General features: G+C 49.6%; 1 protein-coding gene across 3 annotated transcripts in view; it reads right to left on the bottom strand.

Annotated features, from left to right (window-relative positions):
* The window catches only part of TNS3 (tensin 3), a 307,228-nt gene that overhangs the window by 201,647 nt on the left and 83,145 nt on the right, over nt 1-22,436 (bottom strand). For all 3 annotated transcript variants that reach the window (XM_030796137.1, XM_030796138.1, XM_030796136.1), the window contains exon 4: nt 1,265-1,303. Coding sequence is in view for 1 of the 3 variants with exons in the window: in XM_030796136.1 (XP_030651996.1) it covers nt 1,265-1,303 (39 nt within the window). In the remaining 2 variants the exon portion in view is untranslated. The remainder of the gene's footprint in view (nt 1-1,264; nt 1,304-22,436) is intronic.

The following is a 22,436-nucleotide window of genomic DNA, read 5'->3' as shown; positions in this document are numbered from 1 at the left end:
AGCACCCCTATGGCCATCTCATAAAGGAGAAAACCGAGGCTCAGGTGGGCAGGGGGCGAGGGCAGGGCCCGGCCACTCAAGTGATGAGGTTAGAGAGCCACCCCCACGCCCACTGGGTAAAGGAGGAAACCAAGGCTCAGATGGGCAGGGGGCAAGGGCAAGGCCCAGCCACTGGAGCCAGGATCTGATCTTGAGTTCATCAAAGCAGGGAAGCTGCCACACGGGCGCCGCTGGCCGAGCCTGGGGAAGGATGTCCTACTGCACCAAAAGACAGAGCCAGTTAGCCAGTTCCATGTCTGGAGGCCACCAGGCTCACAACCCAGAAAGACTGCCAAATCTCCGGCAGAACACCCCAGATTCTGCGTATGGCGAAGCTAAGGGGAGCCAAGGGCAGAAAGCCCTGCCCTACTTGAGAAGTACAGGGAACAAAACACCTGACAGATGCCCAGGAGGAACCACAGGGCGCACCTGTTTCCCTACCCCACCGGGGAGGCCCAGACCTGCACACACTTCCCCAGCAGCAAGAGGCAGCTTCCCATTTGCCTCCCAGGGAGTCGCTTCTGACTTGCAGTGAGAGAAGAGGGTCCTGTGTCCTACTGTCTAGGCACAGTGAGTCTTTCAGTTATCCTGCAAGCTGCTAATAAGCCCTCAGAAACAAAGCTTCACCCCCTCAGCTCCAAAGGGTGGAGGCAAAGAAAACACCAGGAGGTACCACGACCTTCCAAGGGGCTGCATTTGAAAAGCAGGCAGCAATTTAAATTTGCCTAATCACAAGCCAAAGAGAAAGTGCTATTGTGTTTACCTTCAATCTGATTTGAACACACACACACATACACACACACCCAGTATTTGTCAGAGCTGGATGTCAGTCTACAAACCACTGCACTACATTGTCCACAGCCACCTGGCGACCCAGGCACCCTCACTGTCCAGGTTTTTATCACTAAGACAACAGACTTGTGCTGTCTTCATTTTATAGCCAAGGAAACTCGGCCCAGGGAGATTCGCCCCGAAGGTAACTATTACTGATAGAAAGGCAGCTCCCGCAAAGACGCAGCGGATCCTCTTCTCTAAAAAACCATGCAATTGGCCAGTGCAGCATGGTCAAAGGTCCTCAGAGAGCCTTGTGAATGCAAGCTACAGGTCAAAGGGAGGGCATAGATCCTAGAGGAAGCCAAAAGATCCCCAAAGAGGGCGCGCCTTCAAGAAAGGACTTAGTCCCACAGGATGGAACAATGGAGCCAAAGAAATGCAAAGGGCTTACCTGTTCCAGTCGGACTTGCACACCGCAGGGAATCACCACCTTTCAAAGAGAGAAGAAACAGATAAGCAAATGGATTCTCCAGGAAAAAATTAGCATAATAATCAAGCCAGGCTCCCAAAGGCTGAATGAAACTGTCTCTAACCTCACTCTGGCCACAAAGCTGTAGCAGATCAAGACTGACAAGATTTAGAGTTAAGAGAGTCCAGGGTTTTGTTCACTTTTGGAAAGTCCCTGTCCTTTTTGCTAATGTCATGGAAACCATGGGGCCTTCCCTTCCAGAAAAATGCAAATCACTCATAGATACAAAATTCAGCCCCCACTTTCACAAAGAACTGGTAGACCTCAAGGATGGAAACCTCTTGAGTCGGTCCGTGCTTGGGGAGCTTGGGAGCGGGGCCCAGAGAAGGAGGTGGAAGGCCCTGCCTGGTGGTCTTCAAGCCCCCACTCCTCCCATCCTCACCCAGGGGCATGCATTCTCTACACAAGGGGCCACCTTTGCTAGAACTGTTTCTACAAGTAGAACTGAAGAGTCTGAATGTGGCAATGTCAACGTGGTTATTCCATTCCGCACAAGAGACAGGGAGAGGAGACTTTGACTCCACCATAGGCTCTGAAGACCGAGAGCTCCATGGGAAAGACAGAAAGTAACGGAGGCGAGGCGGCTCAAACACAGTCAGGAGAGGCAGTTAGTAACAGGCACAGGGAGCCACCAGTCCTGCAGGGCAAAGACCCCACCTTGGGCAGGATCTCCACTACTTACTAGCCACAGGACCTTGGCCTTTAATCTCTCTGGGCCTCAGTTTCCACATCTGAAAACTGCAGGTAACAATAGTGCCTTCCAGGCAGGGTCACGGTGAGAATTAAGAGATGGCGCGTGAGGAGCTCAGAAGAGTGGCCGGCGCAGAGCAGGGGCTAAGGGAGCCAGACAGGCATTGCACTGCTCTGGGGGGCAGCTCAGGAGCCAGGCGCCAGCAAACAGGATTCAGCTCCTGGTGAGTGACCTCACTCCTTAGCTTTCTCCTGGCACTGCCCCCTCCAGATCCCTGGCACCTGCCTTCTCAAAGAGTTTTCTGAAAATGTGCAACGGAAGGAGAATCGTAGAGAACCTCAGAGATCTGACTAATTGTACTTGTGGTTTGGGGTGGGCGGCGGCGTGACCTTGGCGCTTACCAGGACAACTATTTATAGCCTCTAGCTTATCTTACGCAGTCCAGTCCTCAGGGAGTATGTGACACATGGCCGTTCCTGTGTCTGGGACACATCATTACTCCACCATGGCTCTGACTCAGATGGATGTCTGGGGCAGGGGTCCTCTCTCAGGGCCCCTTTAAAATATGATGAACGGATAAGAGAATAAGTAAACAAATACACGTAAAGCAAAACAAAACAAAAACGGCTTTGGAAACAGAAGGAGTCACAGACACAACCTTAAAGGATGGTGGAAACAGCCGGACAAGGAGACCCTATGGTTAACAGAGCAGTGTGACTTATCTCCCCCCAAGCATGGTATCTACTCAATGCACACATGCATCTTGTTGCCTCACTCCATATGTGACATGCAGGCAAGAAATGTGCGAAGACTCAGGGCCGCTGCCTTTCAAACTCACTATCAGCATTCCTGCAATGGCATGTCAAGCATGACAAAAAAAAAAAAAAAATGAGCTATGAAGGCAGGAAAGCACAAGAGGAAACTTAAATGCATATTACTAAGTGAAAGAAGCCACTCTGAAAAGGCCACATACTGTATGATTTCAACTCTGTGACATTCTGGAAAAGGCAAAACTATGGGACAGTGAAAAGGTCAGTGAAAGCCAGGGATTAGGAGGAAGAGAGGAACAGGCAGAGCACAGAGACTCTTTAGGGCCATGAAGCTATTCTGCTTGATACTATAAGGATGGGCGCACGTCATTCTGCATTTGTCTAAACCCACAGAATGTACAACACCAAGAGAGAATCCTAATGTAAACCAAGGGCTCTGGTTACTAAGACTGTATCAATATTGGCTAATCAAGTGTAACAAATGTACCACAGGAATGGAAGATGTTTATATATGAAGAGGAAGAAGACTGTGTCCAATTTTTTTTTTTTTTTTTTTTTTTTTTTTTTTTTTTTTTTTTTTTTTTGAGATGGAGTCTCGCTCTGTCACCCAGGCTGGGGTGCAGTGGCACGATCTCGGCTCACTGCAAGCTCCGCCTCCCGGGTTCACGCCATTCTCCTGCCTCAGCCTCTCGAGTAGCTGGGACTACAGGCGCCCGCCAACACGCCTGGCTAATTTTTTGTATTTTTAGTAGAGATGGGGTTTCACGGTGTTAGCCAGGATGGTCTCAATCTCCTGACCTCATCATGATCCACCTGCCTCGGCCTCCCAAAGTGCTGGGATTACAGGTGTGAGCCACCGCGCCCGGCCTGAGTGTGTCTAATTTTTGTATAAATCTAAAACTCTCTTAAAAATAGAGTCTATAATACATTTTTTAAATTCACTGTCTTGAAGCACACGTTTGTTGAGACAATGAAAAGAAAAGCCCTGTGCAATGTCAGAAACTTGAGTTTTAAAGACAGCAGCCACTTAAGGATTCCGTCCAGAAGCCAGGTCTGTGTGTTCCCACATCCCTCTATGGCCAGATGGGGTGCAATAACTGCCCACCACCTGGCCTGGCCCCAGGGGGTCCTACAGAAAAGGAGAGGTGAGCTCTGTAAGCCAGGACTGCCCGAGTCCCATCTCGCCCCAGACCATCCACGGCTTATATGGCTAAGGGGCTCTGGAATTGGCACGCCCGATCTTGTCGAACTCCATCCGTCACTTGTCCCACACATTTTCACTGACAGCCTTCTCCTGCCAGGACTTCACTTGGAAATGAAGCAGACTGGTCCCCAACCCCACAGAGCTTACGGCTCACGTGATAGAAACTGCATAAAATGAATCATTTTTAAGAAAGTGAGCTGGGGAACAGTGGGTGGCGAGCAGCTCCCAGGTTCTGCAGAGCAAATGGCAGGCAGCCTTGCCCTAAGCCTCCACATTCGCATCCTACTGAACTTGCTCCTCTCTTCCAAGAGAACGGGTCACAGGCCCTACTGTCTGTTTGCACATGTGCTGTTACAAAATGCAGCCAAAAATGTCTCAGGAAAGACCTTTTGTGGGAGTGGCTTGCAAATAAAAATGTATATGGAGCACCAACCAGAGAAAAGGGGACATTCTAGAGGCAAAGAGTCACCTGTTGATAAAGAGAAAACTCATCATTTCTATAAGTGCAAACATCTCATTTAGTAAAAACCATGACCAAGTGAACACAAAGGGCACTTGTTCCTTCCATGTGGCTAAAACCAGATTCCAGGACAGGATGTCCCTGAAAAGAGACTGTATTTCCATCACACTTTTCCTCCCTTATACTAAGGCAGGTAAGCTGACCACAGACAGAACCACAGGACGAGGCGGCCGGGCTGGGGATGCTCACGCCGGCCTGCTCAGCACCAAGGAACCTACAGGGACTGTGCGACAGTGCAATCAGCTGCATTTGCTGGATAGTCAGGTGTCACTTGCTGTTCTTCAGCCTTAGCAGAGGCAGAAGCACAGTGCTTCCGTGTGCAGAGCTGCATCCCTGCCAGAGCGCACACAGCTCTCCACTGATCTACAGGCTGCCCTGCCTCCCATGCATCAGGAGGGTATCTCCTGTGGATGGAGCCAGGTAAGGGAGTGAGGCACACCTGCTTGCTCTCCTCACCTCAAACTCCTGCTCTGATCACACATTCCCCAGCACTGTGGGGTTCTTTCACTGTTTTCACTGGACAGAGGGAAGCACTGTGGGTTGGGGCCAGCTCCAGGTGGGCTTGGCCTTCCTCGGCACAAAGAAGCTGACACTTCTTTAGCACTTATGTTCTTAACATGCCAGTCTGACTTATTCACAGAGAGAGCAGCCACCCAACGCTGCAGGGCTGGGAGGGTCCCGGCGCACTGCATCCCCTGAGACCGTCCTGCAGATGCCAACCAGAAGCCTCTGAGCTGTGCCTGGCCCCATCAGTGCACCACCAGCATGGCTGGGATGTGTGCGGTGGCATGGCCAGGAGTCTAGATGGGCACCCACTGGCCTTGCGCTTTGCCTGCTCTGTAACATGATGCTGAGTGAGCTGCAGGGGCGTGAGAGGATGAGACAAGAACCAGGCAGCGTTCCCGGTGTCAAGGCACACTCCTGGGGAGGCCCACGGCTCATCCAATGTGTGGACTCGAATCAGCTGGATAAACACGGAACAGTGCCCTGTCTGCAGGTCTTTCTCTGTAGCCCTCGCAATAAGGCCAGCGAGCCCCCACTCTGCGTATGAGAAGCTGTGTCTCAGAGAGGGCCAGCGCCAGCCACGGGAACTCTCACAGAGACGACACCAGCTGGTGCCCCAGCTCCGGGCTCCTCTCCTGATAGGAGCTGCACCCTCTCTCATAATGAGCAGCTCCCTCAGGGGTTAGGGTGACAAGAGGTGACAACAGTGAGACAAGGAAGGGGGCAGAGCAGCTCCTGTTAGCAGCTACAGAAGGCTGGAGAGAAGGCAGTGGGTCATGGGCTGTGGGCCAAAAGCCATGGGCTGTGGCATCCCTGGGATCCGTCCCTCCCATGGTGGAGGCGAGGGCCCCTCTGAAAAGCCTGTTTAGGAGCCTCTTTATTGCCTTCTTTCAGCTATCCTGGGATCCTAATCTACTGTTCCCAAGGAAACCACAAACAAACACCGCTGTGCCCGCCCCACACCTGGCTACGTGGGTGCCTGGGTACACTGGCATCAATAACCTTGTCTCCAAGCCAGCAGGTCCACAGGACAGAGGGGCAGAGGGACGAGGGCTTGCCACCAAGTCATGACTGTGTCCTTGGGAATGTGAGTGTGTGGGTGAGTGTATGTGTGAGTGTGGATGAGTGTCAGTGTGGGTGTGTGAGTGTGGGTGAGTGTGGGTGTGAGTGTGGGTGTGTGGGTGAGTGTGTGTGTATGAGTGACTACATGTGGTGGTGTCTGTGTTTGACTAGGTATATTTTACTGTGGATATCTGCAAATGTATTCTTTTGTGTGAATGTGTGTAAGTTTGAGAGTGTTGTGAGTTTGCGTATGAGTGGGTGAGTCAGTGGTTATGTGCATGGGAGTGTAAAAGTGTGGGGGGTGTGAGCGTGTGTGCTTGTGAGAATGTATGAATGTGCATGTTTGAAACTGAGTTTTGTAAGTGTGTCTGTGTGTGTTTCTATGTATGCCTATGCCTCATGTGAGTGTATCGATGTGAGAGCATGTCTGTGTGTGTCTCCGTGTGTGTGTATACCTGTATATGTCTCTGTGTGTTTGTGTGTGTGCACACACAACAAAGCTTAGCCCTGCAGTTCCATCCCCCAAGGTGAATGAAAGCACTTCAGCTAACAAGCACATTCTGCCTTAGAAAGTGCTTTCACCCAAGGTGCACCGGCCCGACCACCATTACCCCCAGTGCTGACAGACACAGGGCCTCGGGTGCAGATCTTCCTCAGTAAGGAGTGAGATCAACTCTTCAAACCTGAACCAATCCCTCTCTGCTTACTTCTGGGAGATCCAAGTCCTGGGAGAAATAAAGGACAACTCAGTTCTCCTTGTGCTTGACAGACATTGTTTTCCTTTCGATGAACACAATAAAACTCCAAACTCAGCTTTTATTGTTGTTTCTTTAAATTTCACTTTGTAAACAGCCATATAGAAAGTGACATTTTTCCATCAGTTTCTCTAAAACCGTGTGGGTATAACTGATGCACTACATATTCTGTATAAACATGCATATTCTGTATAAAGAGAATAAACGTAAATTTCAATTCTGTCTTTTCCAAATCATCAAAAATTCCAGTCATGGTGGGTCACGTGAATCAGCTTCCTAGAACCTCACAGAAACACGAAGTAAGGACTGGAGAGAGGCCGGGCGCAGTGGCTCAAGCCTGTAATCCCAGCACTTCAGGAGGCCCAGATGGGCGGATCACCTGAGTTCAGGAGCCCGAGACCAGCCTGGTCAACATTGGCAAAACCCCGTCTCTACTAAAAATACAAAACTTAGCAGGCCATGGTGGCACATGCCTGTAATCCCAGTTACTCAGGAGGCTAAGGCAGGAGAATTGCTTGAACCTTGGAGGTTGCAGTGAGCTGGGATCGTGCCACTGCACTCCAGCCTGGGCGACAGAGCAAGACTCCATCTCAAAAGAAAAAAAAAAGAAAGAACTGAAGCGAGCACCCTCAAGTATCAAGCATGCTTTTACACACCCGGCGGCTACAGGGAAAGCCTGGAGGCTTGGCTCCTCTAATCGTTTCTTCCTGCTTGCTCTCCAGGTCATTCTGCCCACAGGTGAAGTCTCTACTCTACTCTGGTATCAAGCAGGCCTGGGCAAACCTTGTTCATGTCAGGATTCTGGAGAGGAGAATCAGCTCAACAGTACCAACCCACAGCAATGAAACGCGTTCCACAAATGCACACACACCACATACCACCGAATGCAAATCCGTGGGCCAGCATTCAGGTGCAAAACAAGTGGAAACTGAGTAGAGACAAATGGGCCAGCCACTGACCTTGCCAAACCTTGCAGACAAAGGAGAAAGCAATTCACTGAGTTAAGCCAAGTACAGAGACATCACCTTATGCACAAGTTCTATCATACATAAAATTACTTTAATCATAATAGTTTTAACTCTAAGATAAGTTGCAAAGACTCAGAAATGAAGTTTACTTTTATTTTATCTTTACGAAAACAATTCTTTTTAAAGAAACTTCGTGATGACGCCAAGATGGCAGTACTTTCTTTCCTAAGTCATGAAAACAGTCAGAGGTAACCTACCTCTGAGGCCCTGAACTAGCCAGGGAAAAACAGATACGGACACCGAATATTTGCTGACCACCAGGATCTTACGATATAATTGGGGGTTGGGACTCTTCTCTAATCTCTACACGGAGTAGCAGCCTGGTTGCAAGGAGGGTGGAGCTTTTACGAAGGGCCACTTCTATTATACCACAGCTTTGACTTCTTACATTGTATGTTACTGATCAATAAAATAGCAAGATCTTTAATTCACCCATTAGTTAAGACTGAAAAAGGATACATTGTTCATGTGTTTGTATTACCATTATTATCATTTATTATAAGGGCAGGGTGAGGAGAATAATCACAGAAGTAAAGTCCCCTCATTCCCAGTGCTGACACTGACCAAAGTGTTTATCTGCTTGAATAACCCACAGTCTTAGCTCGGGTGAGGGGCGCTGCCGTAACAACATACCACAGAATGGGCAGCTGACACCACAGCCGTTTATCCTCCCACAGTCCTGGAGGCTAGGAGGCTAAGATGAAGATGTGGGCAGGGTGATTCCTCCTGAGGCCTCTCTCCCGGGCCTGCAGATGGCCACCTTCTTCCCGTGTCCTCACGTGGCCATTCCTTGTGTATGTCTGTGTCCCAGTCTTTCTAAGGACACCAGTCATACTGGATTAGGCCCACCCTAATGACCCTATTTTAACCTAATTACCTCTTTAAAGACCTTATCTCCAAATCCTGCCACATTCTGGGGTCCTGGGGATTTGGACTTCAACATTTGAATTTGGGGGAACAAAATGCAACACCCCAGCACTAACAATCAAAGGTCTGATAGGACGGATGGAGATGTCAGGTCGACACAGAACGTTCTGGGCACACCAACAGGAGCTGAGTCCCCCAGGTGAGGACGGGGTCTCCTGACATGCCGAAGGTGGCCTTACTCATCATTCAAGGCTGCTCTTCCAATGGTGCCTGGGGACAGGGGGCTACGTAGAGGGTTGAAGAGAAGCCCAGGGTCAGACTTTCAACACAAGCCTGCAAACAACAGCAGATCTATACAAAGAATGGCAGTACAAAATGAGGACATTCGAGACTTTATTAACTTTCTTTGCTTCCTTCAAGAGCTCGCCCTAACTTTGCTTCTGTGTCTCCTTTGTCAGGCTTGACCCTGGAATCCCTAATTAGGTTCACATTCCTCAGGAAGCTCTGTTATCCCACTAAGCGTTAAAGCCCAATTTAGCCTGCTCTAATCCCCATGAGAAAACACCCGCCTGGCAGACGCAATTAAACCTTCTCAGCCTGTGGGCTGAGAACGGGACAGGAGCGGAAGAGAAAGAGAAGGAAAATTCCCAGAATCAGGTCATTATATTTTTCCTTACAGTTAACAAGACCATGTCTGTGGCATAGTAAAACGAAAAAAGAAAGGCTCAAGCTTTCCCAGTCCTTGGTCTTGGCTTAGGCTCAGCTCTCCTCACCTCTGGGGGCCTCAGTTTCCCCTTTCAATCCAACTCTATGGAATCTAGTAATTTTTAGAGAAAAGAGTTGTGCCCCTATCCCAGATGGGCTTAGCTGAACCTACTGGAACCTCATTTTTCATTCTTTACTTAGGCTGTGTAGCTGTTTAACATTGGCTACCTTTACCCAGTTAAGGCCCATGGCCCACAAGGCAGGGCCAGGACTTCCCTGGCCTCAGGCAAACCAGTTACCACTGGTAGGCAATGTAATAGATTTAAGGCAAAAGCATAGTATCCTGTATCCATTATGTCACCATTATTTGTCTCAGATCAGAAATCAGATGTGAACCTATTGTTGGAACAATGTCCAGGGGATTCTCGAAGTGCCTGAAAAGCACTTTCAGGATCACTTGCATGCTGTATACACAAGTCCCAGCAAAGGGCACAGGACAGGATCGCTTGGGGGCCCAAACGCCTTCCTGCAGTGAGTCTGTCTTACAAGACCAGGGCTGAGCAGGGAGGCCAAGCATCTCATGGTGCAGCCAAGGCCCGCAGAGGCAGAATCAGGGTCTACAGACCCCTGAAGGCCAACACTTACCACAGTCCTACGCCTTATCTTTTTAAAAACAGAAAGAGGACATGTGGTGATTGATAAAATGCTAATGGCTTCCAAAAAAACAAGAAGAAAAATTCATAAATCATAAATCCAACCTAATTGCAGAAAGATTAAAAGGTAGTATTGAGTTGTTGAACGGTCTTTTTATTAAAGCATTATAATGCCAAGGACCAAGATTTAACTGCATCAACATTACTGGATCCATTTCCACAAGGAAAATCCAGATCCCAACTCATGCACTCCTCACCAGCTACATCTGATCAGCCTATAATTCTCACCAGCCACCTATAATTAATAATAAAGTAATAAAGCACTGACACTGACATTTGTGAGTAATTTACATTTTAATTAATCAGAAGAGATTGATGATTACCTCTACAATAACATCCCTACATGCTATTGCCTGACTAAGTTTAGTAGGTTGTATTTTCAAAGACGGTGGCATCACACAGGGTCTTCTGTAAAGGAACTCTGCCATTCCCCCATCAAGAGGTAGAGTCTGTCCCTGTTCCTCTTGAGTCTGGGCTCGTCCTGGGTTTGCCCTGTGGCCTGCTGTGAGCGGTGGAATATGGCAGAACTCCGAAGCCTGGCCTTAGACAGCTGCAGTTGCTGCCTTCGCCTGGAGCATCCCATTCTTGGGCCCAGCCCCCATAATGAAGGGAAGCCTGAACAGCCACACAGAGACACCTACAAGGGGGCACCGAGGTGCCCAGTGCCAATCGTTGGAAACGGGCATGAGGGCGTTTGTGACCTTCTGGCCACCCCGTCCCCGTCAGCACCACATGAAGCGAGCACTGCCCAGCCAGCCCACGAATCCATCACAGCTCGTTGGTTTCAGCCACTGAGTGTACAGGGGATTTGTTAGGCAACAACAGGGAACAGAAATAGTGTGACCAGCAATGCGCACAGCCCCAGCATGCCCAGACGAGTGTGTCGGGCACCAGAATGCCATCCTTCAGTGCTGTGTGTCGGGAAGTGGAGGAAAGGGGCTCAAAATCAGCACTTGAAAAAGCCAACAGCAGCAATGAGGCCATGAGCTGTCACAGATGAGGAGATTTCGGCCGCTGATGGTGGGAGCAAGAGGTCGTCAGAGAGCAGCTGTGGCTTCAGCACGTGGCGGGCAGACATGACCCAGGACACCAGCCAGTGGGCAGAGGGGCAGCCTCTAGTCCATCTACGCAGCAATTCACCAAAAAACGCATCAAGCTGAACATGCACGGTATGTGGTGTTCTTGAATGTAAGCTTCAGTTTTAAAAAAACATGTATTTTAAACCATATATATACTGTTTCAAGCCCCAGAGTGACTGGACAGAACCAAAAAAGCTCTGTCTTTGCATCCAGAGACTGAAATTAGGGCACACCCTCTGCTTCTCCCAGCTGGCTCTAATGAATTTACAGAGACTGTCCTCTGTAAACTCAATTTTCCTCCTCATCTGTGAAATAGGGATAATGTGACCTCAAGGGATGGATGTGAACCTCAAGGTCATAGGAAAGTCTTGACAGTGGGACTATATCAAATATACACTGTCAGATTGGAGTGAGGGTGAAAGGGGACCCCACGGCCTTTCAAAGACAGCAGCATAGTGACCGAGGGCCATCTCGGCTGGCCATACAGACTTTGCCTCTCTCCTGACACACAAACTCCATATTGTTCAGACTAGGCATTTCCTGGACAACTTTCTGATGATGAGGCTGCAGCAATGAGACTGATTCATGATAATACTCAACCAGGGGCAAAACAGACATGTCCCTCACCCCACTCTGTTCACCTGAAGGAAGGCAGGGAGGAACCAGTGCCCAAGACCATAGGCCTGAGTGGGACGGTGAAACCCGAGAGTCATGTCCTACAGAGATGGCCCTGGGTTTATACTGATGTGTGCATAGCCCCATCAATCACAGCCAGTTCCTGAGAGCGACCCTACAGGCTCCTGGAAGGACGGGTCCGGATGCCATGCCTGACACCATGAACATTCTAAAACACTCAACTGGTAGTCTAAGCAAATGAAGGAACGCTTTTTGATTTTGCTTTGATTTACTCATGTTTAACATACAAGTTAAAATGCCTGACTCTGAAGAAGCTGTATGGGCCTACTGAATGGGGACCTTAATTATTGGCACCAGAAATGGCTCCCTTTCCAACTGTGTGCCAGTGACTCCTAATCCCACTCACGAATGACAGGGAGTCATCATCTCATGTCCATCCTACGCTGGCTTTCTGTCGTGGCTCTGGCCACCCCACAGTGGGGGCAGCCCCTCACCACAGCTCTGTTTGGCCAGCAGCAGGAAGGCTGGGTTTGGGGCCCACGTGCCTGGTGCGCAGGCCTTCATGGAGGACACAGCCGCATGTCCGCAGGCCGCCCCGCCTGCCGTAGGGTAGACTCCAGGGCCTGGCACTGTCAGCTCCCCGCACCTGATCTCTTCTTCTCCTCTGCCCTCACCTGCAGCCAGCATAGTCCAGGCTCAACTCCCTTGCCTAACCCCACCTCCCACCTGTGAGCCTCAGCCCAGGCTGCTCCCTCTGCCTGGAAAACCAGCTGCCCACCTCCTACTGGTTAGATGCCTATGCCTCAAGGCCCAGTGGCAAGGCCCCTTCCTCAGGAGACACACAAATAAGATGTGCTTTTATTTCTGCTTCAAGAGAAGAGCACAGAAATGTTATGACCGTCTGGCTCCTGTGATTTTGTAATACCCTCTTCTTATTTTAAAGGAAAAGGTCCAAGGAGGCAGTAACACTAAAACAAAGCACAGTTTTCAGAGGCTTTTAAAATGAGGGGTGGGCGCCACATCCACCAGGGAGCAGGCAAGCAGATGTTTGTATTTTCAACCACGCCAGCCTCATGCTGAGAAAGGCGGGGTTCCGGTCACGGAGCTCTGGAGCAGGAGGAGCTCCCACTGCCTGTGAGAGCCGAGGCCTGTTCATCAGGACGGCACTGAGCTCACATGGAACAGAGCCTCGGGCGATGACATCAGCTAATGCCACCCCCAGCTCCTGCTTCTTGGGGGCCTGTGGCATCTGAGGTTTCCATATGAAATCAATAGCAGGCTCTTCACATCAAGCCCTGGCTTCCACTGACCTGTTGCTAATGACAAGGCAGAGGAAGTGGTCACCACTAGGGAGGGGATCGCAGGATCTCGAACAAAACCACCCTCCAGAGTGAAGCGCAGAGCTCTGACAGTCAACATCCAGTGGTCATCCATAAAGAAAAAGGAATAGCACAAATGAATGAGCTGGTCACTTCTCCAAACTTTGGGTCAGTTGTCTCAACCTCTTATTCATTCATTGCAGAATGGCATATCAAATATCATACCTCAGGGCACTCAGAGATGAGAAAGAATTAGTAGTTGTCTTCGAAATTCAGTTTAAAATGGAAGAAAAGGTACAAACATACAAGTTATTCAGGGAAGAAAATGGTAAATTCCACAAAGGTAGGGACCAGAGAAATTTTCCCTGAAATACATTTTGGCAAGAGTGTTTAAGAATCACATGATGAATAGTTTGGGTTTTACCAACTGTCCTTTGATCTAAAGAAGGCTGACAAGAGGCTGGGCACGGTGGCTCACACCTGTAATCCCAGCACTTTGGGAGGCCAAGGCAGGTGGATCATGAGGTCAGGAGATCGAGACCATCCTGGCTAACACGCTGAAACCCTGTCTCTACTAAAAATACAAAAAAAAAAATTAGCCGGGTGTGGTGGCGGGCACCTGTAGTCCCAGCTACTTGGGAGGCTGAGGCAGGAGAATGGTATGAACCCAGGAGGCGGAGCTTGCAGTGAGCCAAGATCGCGCCACTGCACTCCAGCCTGGGCAACAGAGCGAGACTCTGTCTCAAAACAAAAAAAAAAAAAAAAAAAAAAGAAAGCCGACAAGAAAAGAAAACGTGAGAAACCCTAAGAGTTCACAACTTATCAAATCTTTTAAAATTAAGCATTGGGCTGCAAATGGCCAACTGGCCAACTCTAATGTCCACATAAACATATCCCATGAAACCCAAACTAGTTCCTGCTGGTCTGAAGCTAAACTGCCACCCCGTTCACAAAATCTTGATAATGGCATTCCATTTAACTCTAATGTCCACATAAACATATTCCATGAAACCTAAAGTGGTTCCTGCAGGTCTGAAGCTAAACTTCCACCCCTGTTCACAAAATCCTGCCAATGGCATTCCTCTCTGCCCAGTGTCTCAAATTCAAAACCTAAGGATTACTCACGAGCCGTGCCTCTGACCCACCGAGTACGTACGCCAATCCTAACAGGTCTACCTTTAAAATGCCCACAAGTCTACTTCCTACTGACCCCACCCATTGTTCAAGGTTGGGCCACCCCACCTCTGCTGGGCAGCGCTAAGCTTTCTAACCAACCTCCTAAGGTTCAATCGACTCCCCTCCAAATGCTTTTCAGAAGTAAAGAAACCCCTGTAAAAACGAAAGGTTTTAGATAAAGAGTCTGAAAGCAGAATTTCTCACATCACAGTATTGCAACCATTCAGCCATTCTATCCACTCCGCCTCCCCTGAAAGATGCAGTTGTGAGTTTATTATTCTAAAGACCTTCTGAACAGGGGGCAGTTTCCAGTGATAAGGGAGGGTTAACAGCTCAGATCCTTGCACACTGCTTTATTAAGAACAGAAGGGAAGCCTGCGGGCTTTGGAAAGTTCCACGGTAATTTGGAGTTGAGGGTGCACAGACACACATACAGTGTGCAGAAAGGCAGGAGCTAAAATGCCTAGAAACACACAAAAATGAACTCCGCCAGCTGCTCCGGGGAGGCGGAGAGAGGGCGCCCAGTGAGCTATTTCTGTGCTTGACAGAAAATGGGAGTAGGCACTTCCTGAATCCCTGCCTAAAATTAACTGCTTTACAAAAAGGGGGAAGGGGAAACCCATGGTGAAACAAGTTTTATTTTACAATTCAAAATCTGGAGGTGGGGATGTGAATGCTTCGTTATGGGTTTTGGCCCCGCTGATAAAAATGTGGCTGAAAAAAAGAAGAAATGGGGGCTTTACTAGGAAACCTACCCTTCAGGACTAGCCCCACAAAAATAAAGCCAGCGGTTTGATTAGAAACCTTCTCCCCATGAGGGGAACATGAAGCCATGTCTCAATGAGAGGCATGAAGGCGCACGCACAGCAACACTGGTGTGGTCGCCAGACAGCACAGGCTTCAGTGCCGCACATCAACTAAGTGCCTGTCCTGTGGTCTAGGGGGCTGAGACTCACGGACATACATGCTGACAACACGAGAGGGCAGTGTCTGGGGCAGGGGCTGCACAAGGCAGAGTGGGGTGTCTGGAAGTATGGTGGGCACAGGGCCACGGCCCCTGCCCTGAGGACGAGGCCTGCAGAGGTCTCTCCTAGCCTGACGGGGATGGTTATGTCCCAACAGGGGCGGGCTTTCAGCGCCTATCCCAGCCTGAACTCAGGCTCTGGAAGACCTGAGTCTGAACAGGCCATAGAGAGGAGGCCTCAGGAACAAGATCCCACCGGGAACCTATACTCAGAGCCAGAATGCAGTCTCCCAGCCAGAGCCAGGGCCCAGGACTGCCAGAAAGTCCCAGAGATAAGCTTCTGCAGAGATGACATTGCTAGATGTCAGGGTGGGTGACATCCATGTGGAAGAATGACCGTAGTAGAAATTTTAAAAAGATGCACTGCATATGGTGTCTAAACATTAAAAGAGAACAGGCCGTTCTGCATCTCCCCAACTGCAGCACACCTTCCTCCTCCGTCTCAGCAGAGGGAAGGGTAAGGACAGACCGCTCAGGAGAGCAGTGGACAAAACCACACACGTTATGACAAGTGGATTTCTAACCTGGACAGAGCCAGAGGCAGGGTCAAAGAGGAAGGGCTGTGATCCAGAAGGAGCACATGGTGCCACAGGGCTTGGGAGAGGCCCCAATGCCACCCAGCCCAGAAGCCCAGAGGTGAAGAGGCCCTGGATTGAGGAGCAGAGAGGACGCCAGTGAGCCTGGAGGAGGAGTGACAGGATAATGGGAGGAAGCATACATTATAGACTCTGAGCAGTTCAAAAACTGAATGGTGATCTGAAAAAAGGGGTAGTAAGAAAAGCACGTCAGAAAAAGGACATCACTGAACAGGATGTGAGCTCACACAAGGGAATACAGAGTTTGGGGTCTTCTAGAAAGGGGCCCAGGGCTCCTGCAGATGGCAGCCAGAGTGAGCAGAAAGAGCGCCTGGGGCCACATGTGTGGAAGGAGGGACATTTCCCCTGTGACCAGAGCTGATGGGCAGGAGGTGCTGGAGCCGAACAGGGCATTTTCAGGAGTGTTTCAAGCTGATTAATGTCAGGCTGGTAGCTTGGAAGCAGGCGGGGGGAGGGGAGGTATTTTCACCAGGGGAATCAGCAGAGGCTGCCAATCAGCCCGCTGCACCCCCAGCAGGGTATAAACCCTCATCTGCACACCACCGGCCAGAACCTCTTTCAAGAGAAGCAGCAGTAAAAGCGATGGTGGCCAACGCAAACAGAGGCTGAGCAGGAGAGTCCACGCACACGCAGTACAGAACGCCAGGCACAGGTGAGAGAGGCGGAGGGCTGGGGATGCATCTGTACCTGCTCGTAAGGGGCTTGTAGGAAATCACATCAGAAGCCCAAGACCAAGCAGGCGGGAACACCTGCAGCACCCAGCTCTGCCCTAGGCCCAGAGACACCGTGGCTGCAGCGATGTGGGCCAGGACTACGGAAGTCCTCCGTGGGGTGAGCCAAGGCAGGGTGAGCCTGTGCAAATGCAGGAGGCTGGGGGGAGTAGAAAGAAGGGCAGCCAGTCAAGGGAAAGGTCACAGAGCTGGCCAGAACCAAGGCAGCATCGAGCAAGAGGCACTTGGATTCCAGTGTCAGAAAATATTAAGCCCACGGCTCTGCCATTAGCCACATGGAACCACTTTCAGGTGGGCCCAGGCTAAGTCTGAGGCACTAATTAAGCCCACTAAATGGAATTTGTTTGCTTAAAAGAGCAGATCCCATTATCAGAAGAAAATTTAGAAAATATATATACTTTCTTGTCATTTAACAGTTAATAAATAAAATGCATAGTGATTTATGTTAGCGGTAGGCAACATTTCATGAAGTAAATCTACTAGAGTCAGTACCACAACTGCAGAAAGAGTAGTTTCCAGCAACTGACACTGTAGACATCTACAGTGATTCCTAATACAATGATGCAAATTAAGGTATTAAAAAGGGAAAAGAGCACTCCTGCAGAAGCCACCAGGCCCTGTGCTTGCGGAGCTGTTGAATTCAGTTTAGCAGTCCTCTTAGTAGGGGTTAATTCCTGTTTTATAGAGGAAGAAACTGAAGCCGAAGGTCACATGGGTAAGACAAAGCAGAGTCAGGATCCAGAACCAGGTCTGTTATTCATTCTTCTCTTTTATGAGTCCTCAAAGTTTCAGAAGCTGCTTCTGAGAGCTACACATGCAAATTTCCATTTTATACTTCTGTTCTCCCAAAGAGGCCAGGCAAGAGAAAATAAGTAATCGCCTAGTACAGGGTTTCACATATGGAGCACACACACACACACACACACACACACACACACACACACGGAGCAGGAAATGTTCATCGCGTGCTCTTTTCTTTTGTTTTTGTTTACATTGGAGCGACGTGTGCCCATGGATGCCTGGCCTTGCTGCTCTGTCCCCTGCCACTCGAGCTATATGGGGCTCCCTCCAGGACTGGGCTCCCCACCCTGGTCTATCTGACCCAGTCAGGGCAGTCACTCAAACATTCATTATTGTCACCATGAAAGTGGCATCTGTTTTGAATTCAGGGGCCTCATCTTCTCTGGGTGTCCCACTCTGTCATCAGAGCCTGGCTGCATGAGGTCAGCTGGCCCCGTCTCTCCTCTGTGACCCCTGGTAAACAGACACTCAACAACATCCCGCAGAGTAGAGGTGGGGAGTGAACCTTAACCAACAGCACGCTTGCCCAAATTATTTCTCAAGTAATGGAGGGTCTGCAGGGAGAGTTTCTTTCTCAGGTTAGAACTGGTCTACAAACACAGAGGTGGGGTTCAGAAGAAGATTTCCAGGGCACCTCAAAAGCCCTGGTTTAATCAATAAACCACACTTGCAGCCACAGGGTGCCCTTGCCAACAGCCTCCTACCTTCCCATGTAACCACAGTGCCATGGAAAGTTACCCTCATTTCACAGATGCCAAGAGTCAAAGCAGACAAGCCTGGCCTGAGCCACATGCAGGACGCAGGGACCCACATTCTCCCTCCGGCTGCACCTTCTGGCCTCCTGCCCAGGAGACAGATACAGATGCTGGCTGCAAAGCTGCTAATTAGGTTACTGGCCGCATAGTTAAAATGGTGTGGCAAATAGGTGCAGATTCATTCCAGGTATGTGTTGTTTCATCTGTTACAACACAATGTGGAATGAAAACTGAAGATTCAGAGAAAACACAGGATACATTTTAAAATTATATTAAATATTTAAAACAAATATCCTGTTTCAAAAGATTATAATTCTCTTTTGGCCTCTTTCTGGGGCAGGGCTAGGACTTCCTACACAAATATAGCTTACACTTATGCCACACTAAAAAACAAACTTGCCATCACAGGGCAAGAACTACACTCATAACCAGACAGCCAACATGGTCCCGTCAGCCTGGCCAAAGGTCACCACTAGTTTCAAAGACCTGTTTCCTCTGGTGTAAAATGGCGAACCCAGTGACTTCCCAGCCTGTGGAATGCCAGCAGGGTCACCATAAAGCCCCGCAGACGCCGAGACGGTGCAAGGAGCAGAGCCCCACAGAGCAAGGCCCCGAGCTGCTGGCAGCTGGTGTTGCCCGGCTGACGCACTTCCTTAGTTGACAGTGGCTTGGTCCTGCTGGCCACCTTCGAGTCCAAGAAAGGCCTAGAAGTCCACAATCAATGCCTCTGATTGAGACTCAGATTATTAGGGATTTAGAAACCTTAATTCTTTTGTACGTGGCTTGCTGACTTTGAGAGTGCGCCTAGAGCCCACACCGTGGCTTTGGCTGGCAGGATTCACACAGTGGGGCCACTCCCCAGACTCTGGGAGTCAGGAATAATAGTTCCCAGTAGAAAAAGAGACACAGGTATAAACATGTCTCTAGTAAGGTGTTAATGTGTGAAGTGACTTTCTAATTAAAATGAGTCAAAAAAGATTGGTGAGGACAGCCTACCAGAAAAGAGATCTTACAGGAAAAGGAATAAAAGTGTCCTCAAAAAGAGCAGAATTTAAGGTTGCTTCATGGTTCTTCTGACAGTAGTGACAACTAGCAAAAAAGAAAGACATGGAAGCCACCGATCAGTACCCACCTTCAGTAGGTGAATGGAGGGTAAACTGTGGCACATCCAGACGACAAAGTGTTATTCAGCTGAAAAGAAATGAGCTGTCAAGCCAAGAAATGACAAGGAAGAAATTTAAATGCATATTATCAAGTGAAGGAAGCCCATCTGAAAAGGCTACACATGTATGATTCCAACCCTGTGGCATTCTGGAAAAGGCAACACTATGAAGACAGTGAAAAGGTCAGCGGCTGCTGGGGTGCAGGACAGAGAAGCGCAGCACAGAGGATTTCTAGGGCAGCAAAACTACTCTGTACGGTACTGTCATGGTGGATGCGACTTACGATGCCCCTGTCCAAACCCATGGAATGTACAACACCCAGAGTGAGCCCTAACGTAGACTGTGGACTCATCAATACTGGCTCATCAATTCCAACAAACGTGCTGTTCTAGTGCAGTGATGCTGACGGCAGGCGAGTCTGTGTCTCTGTGCGTGAATATGCATGCATGTGTATGTGTAAGCACGTGTGTGTGAGCCCTCGGTTCTTTCCCCTCAATTTTGCGGCGAATCTGAAACTGCTCTAAAAATAACATCTTCTAATTTTAAAAACCATTTTAAAAGCTGTCAACATTAAAACACACACACACACACACACACACACACACACACACACACACGCTTGGCAAACATAGGTGGAGACCTGCAATCATCTGGCAGAATCAGACTCTCACTTCGTCCTGTGGGGCTGCAGACAGAAGCTCCCTGTGGACAGCATCTGCATCTGAGTCCAGCTCTGTGCACGGCCGAGAGCTACACTCAGGAAATGTCTGCTGAGCTGGCTGGCTTAAAAATTAACTGCCTCCGCCCTTAGAGCAAGAAGTGGAGGGGAGGAGAAAGGACGCCCGTGTAAACATTTACTGAGACTGCAGAGAGAGGCAGAGCCCATGCTGGCGGCGTGAGCTGGGGCAGGACCATCGCAGGCAAGAGGTGCAACTGCTCAGTCCCAGCCCTGTCACCTGTAAGAGGGAGCAGAACAAGCCTCCTCAGAGGGAAATGTGACGAATAAATGACAGAGCACATCTAAAGCGCTCGGCAGGGTCCTGCAGATCCCTCAACAGCGCTGACTGAGTGGCATTCCTTCTGCAGAGGCTGGACATGGAAAGATGTATCTCGTGACATCCCTAAAAATCCTATGCTCAAATGAAGAAGCTGAGTTCAGGGGGAGTAACCATCTTCCTGAAGCTATCATAGAGGGTACAAATAGGGGCAGGAAAGAGATGAACTCACAAACAACAAAAGAGCTTCTACACGCAGGGCCAGGGATTTTCCTTTTGGTTATGAAAAATGTATTAGTCTTGGCTGGGCTCAATGGCTCACACTGGAATCCCAGCACTCTGGGAGGCCAAGGTGGGTGCATCCCTTGAGGTTAGGAGTTTGAGACCAGCCTGGCCAATATGGTGAAACCCCGTCTCTAATAAAAATAAAAATAAATAGCCAGGCGTGGTGGCACACGCTTATAACCCCAGCTACTTGGGAGGCTGAGGCAGAAGAATCCCTTGAACCCAAGAGGTGGATGTTGCCGTGAGAGATCGCACCACTGCATTCCAGCCCGGGTGACGGAGGGAAGAAAGAAAGACAGAAAGAGAGAGAGAGAAAGGGAGAAAAAGAGAAGAGGAGAAAGGGAGGAAGGGAGGAAGGAAAGAAAGGGAGGAAGAGAGGAAGGACGAAGGAAGGAAAGAAGGAAGGGAGGGAGGGAGGGAGGGAGGGAGGGAGGGAGGGAGGAAGGAAGGGAGAAAGGAAGGGAGAGAGAAAGAGAGAAAGAAATAATTTATTAGGCCTTGTTACTAACAAATTCAGATCATTCGTTCCTAGTGAAGACCATATGAAAAAACGCCACTACTTACACCTTTTGGGGAGGTCAAAGCTGACACCCCAACCTTAAAAGCTGTGGCAATGAGCTTCACCAGATTCCGTCCTCCACCAAGAGCCCAGGGAGCACCAACCCTGCTGAAGGTGGGGGCGAGAGTCTGCAGCCTCCGTGGCCTGTGTGCTGGCAGGAAAGACAGGCCCCTGCCCTGAGCAGAGCGGAGCTGGCTGGTGGGATGCTGGAGAGTGGAGGCTCTGAGGCCATAGACAGGGTAAGGTCTGGACATGGAAGGTGAGACAGACTCAGAGAATGCAGTAAACGAGAGCTCAGGGTCAGCAAAGCAGCAGCTCCCACAGCCTCCCTCCTTGTGCACGGGTGAGAAGGTCCAAAACAGAAACACACAGCTGGGACAGCCAAGGCCCCTGCAGGGTTGCAAAGAGCTATGGGAATTAGGGAGAGATACTGCCCCGCTCACTGTCTCGTGGGAGGACTGGGAGTCTCCGACAAGATGCCACGGATGTATGAGCAGAGCCTTCGTGGGGAAGAAGAGGCCTGAGCCGTGCGGGAGTCAGATAATTCTCAGGCATCATTTCATGAGAGAAATAGAGATGGAGCCCAGGAGGAGTGAGCCCCAAGTCAAGCAGGAGAGACGCTCAACTTGTGTTTTAGAGAGGTTGGCCCTGGAGCTGGAGTTCACAAGAGGCATAGTAGGTTCTGTAGGTATACGAGCAAGGTGGGCTGGAGTCACCCACACAAACCTCAGCTCCATTTCTGATAGGTGAAGATGGCAAAGCACCAAAAAGAACACATGGAACAGCAAAAATCAGAGCTTTGAAATGCAACACCCATGCATTCTGGGCCTCAGAAGCTAGGTGACAATAGGTAAGTTGTTTCACCTCCCTGGGGTCTCGAGGTTTTTCATCAGACAATGGGGAGAGAGGGCTGGACAGGTCAATCCCTGGGACCCAGCAGGCCCATATCCCATTGCAGGGCAGCTGCGGCTCTTAGCATGCAGAGAAAAGGAGTGATCTGAAGATGAAAGTTAACTGCCAGACAGAAGTTAATGGTTAAAACTTATCAGTTAGGCCACTAAGCGTCTGTTGACGCCCAGGATGAATGTCTAGGGACAGTTTCTGAAGAAGCCATAAACTCTAGGTCCGTGTTTTCCATGGCAGAGGACCAAGTCTT

This window comes from Nomascus leucogenys, chromosome 17, assembly GCF_006542625.1.
Source record: "Nomascus leucogenys isolate Asia chromosome 17, Asia_NLE_v1, whole genome shotgun sequence".
Lineage (NCBI taxonomy): Eukaryota > Metazoa > Chordata > Mammalia > Primates > Hylobatidae > Nomascus > Nomascus leucogenys.
The sequence above is the reverse complement of the archived record's forward strand: the minus strand, read 5'-3'. Positions and strand labels throughout refer to the sequence as shown.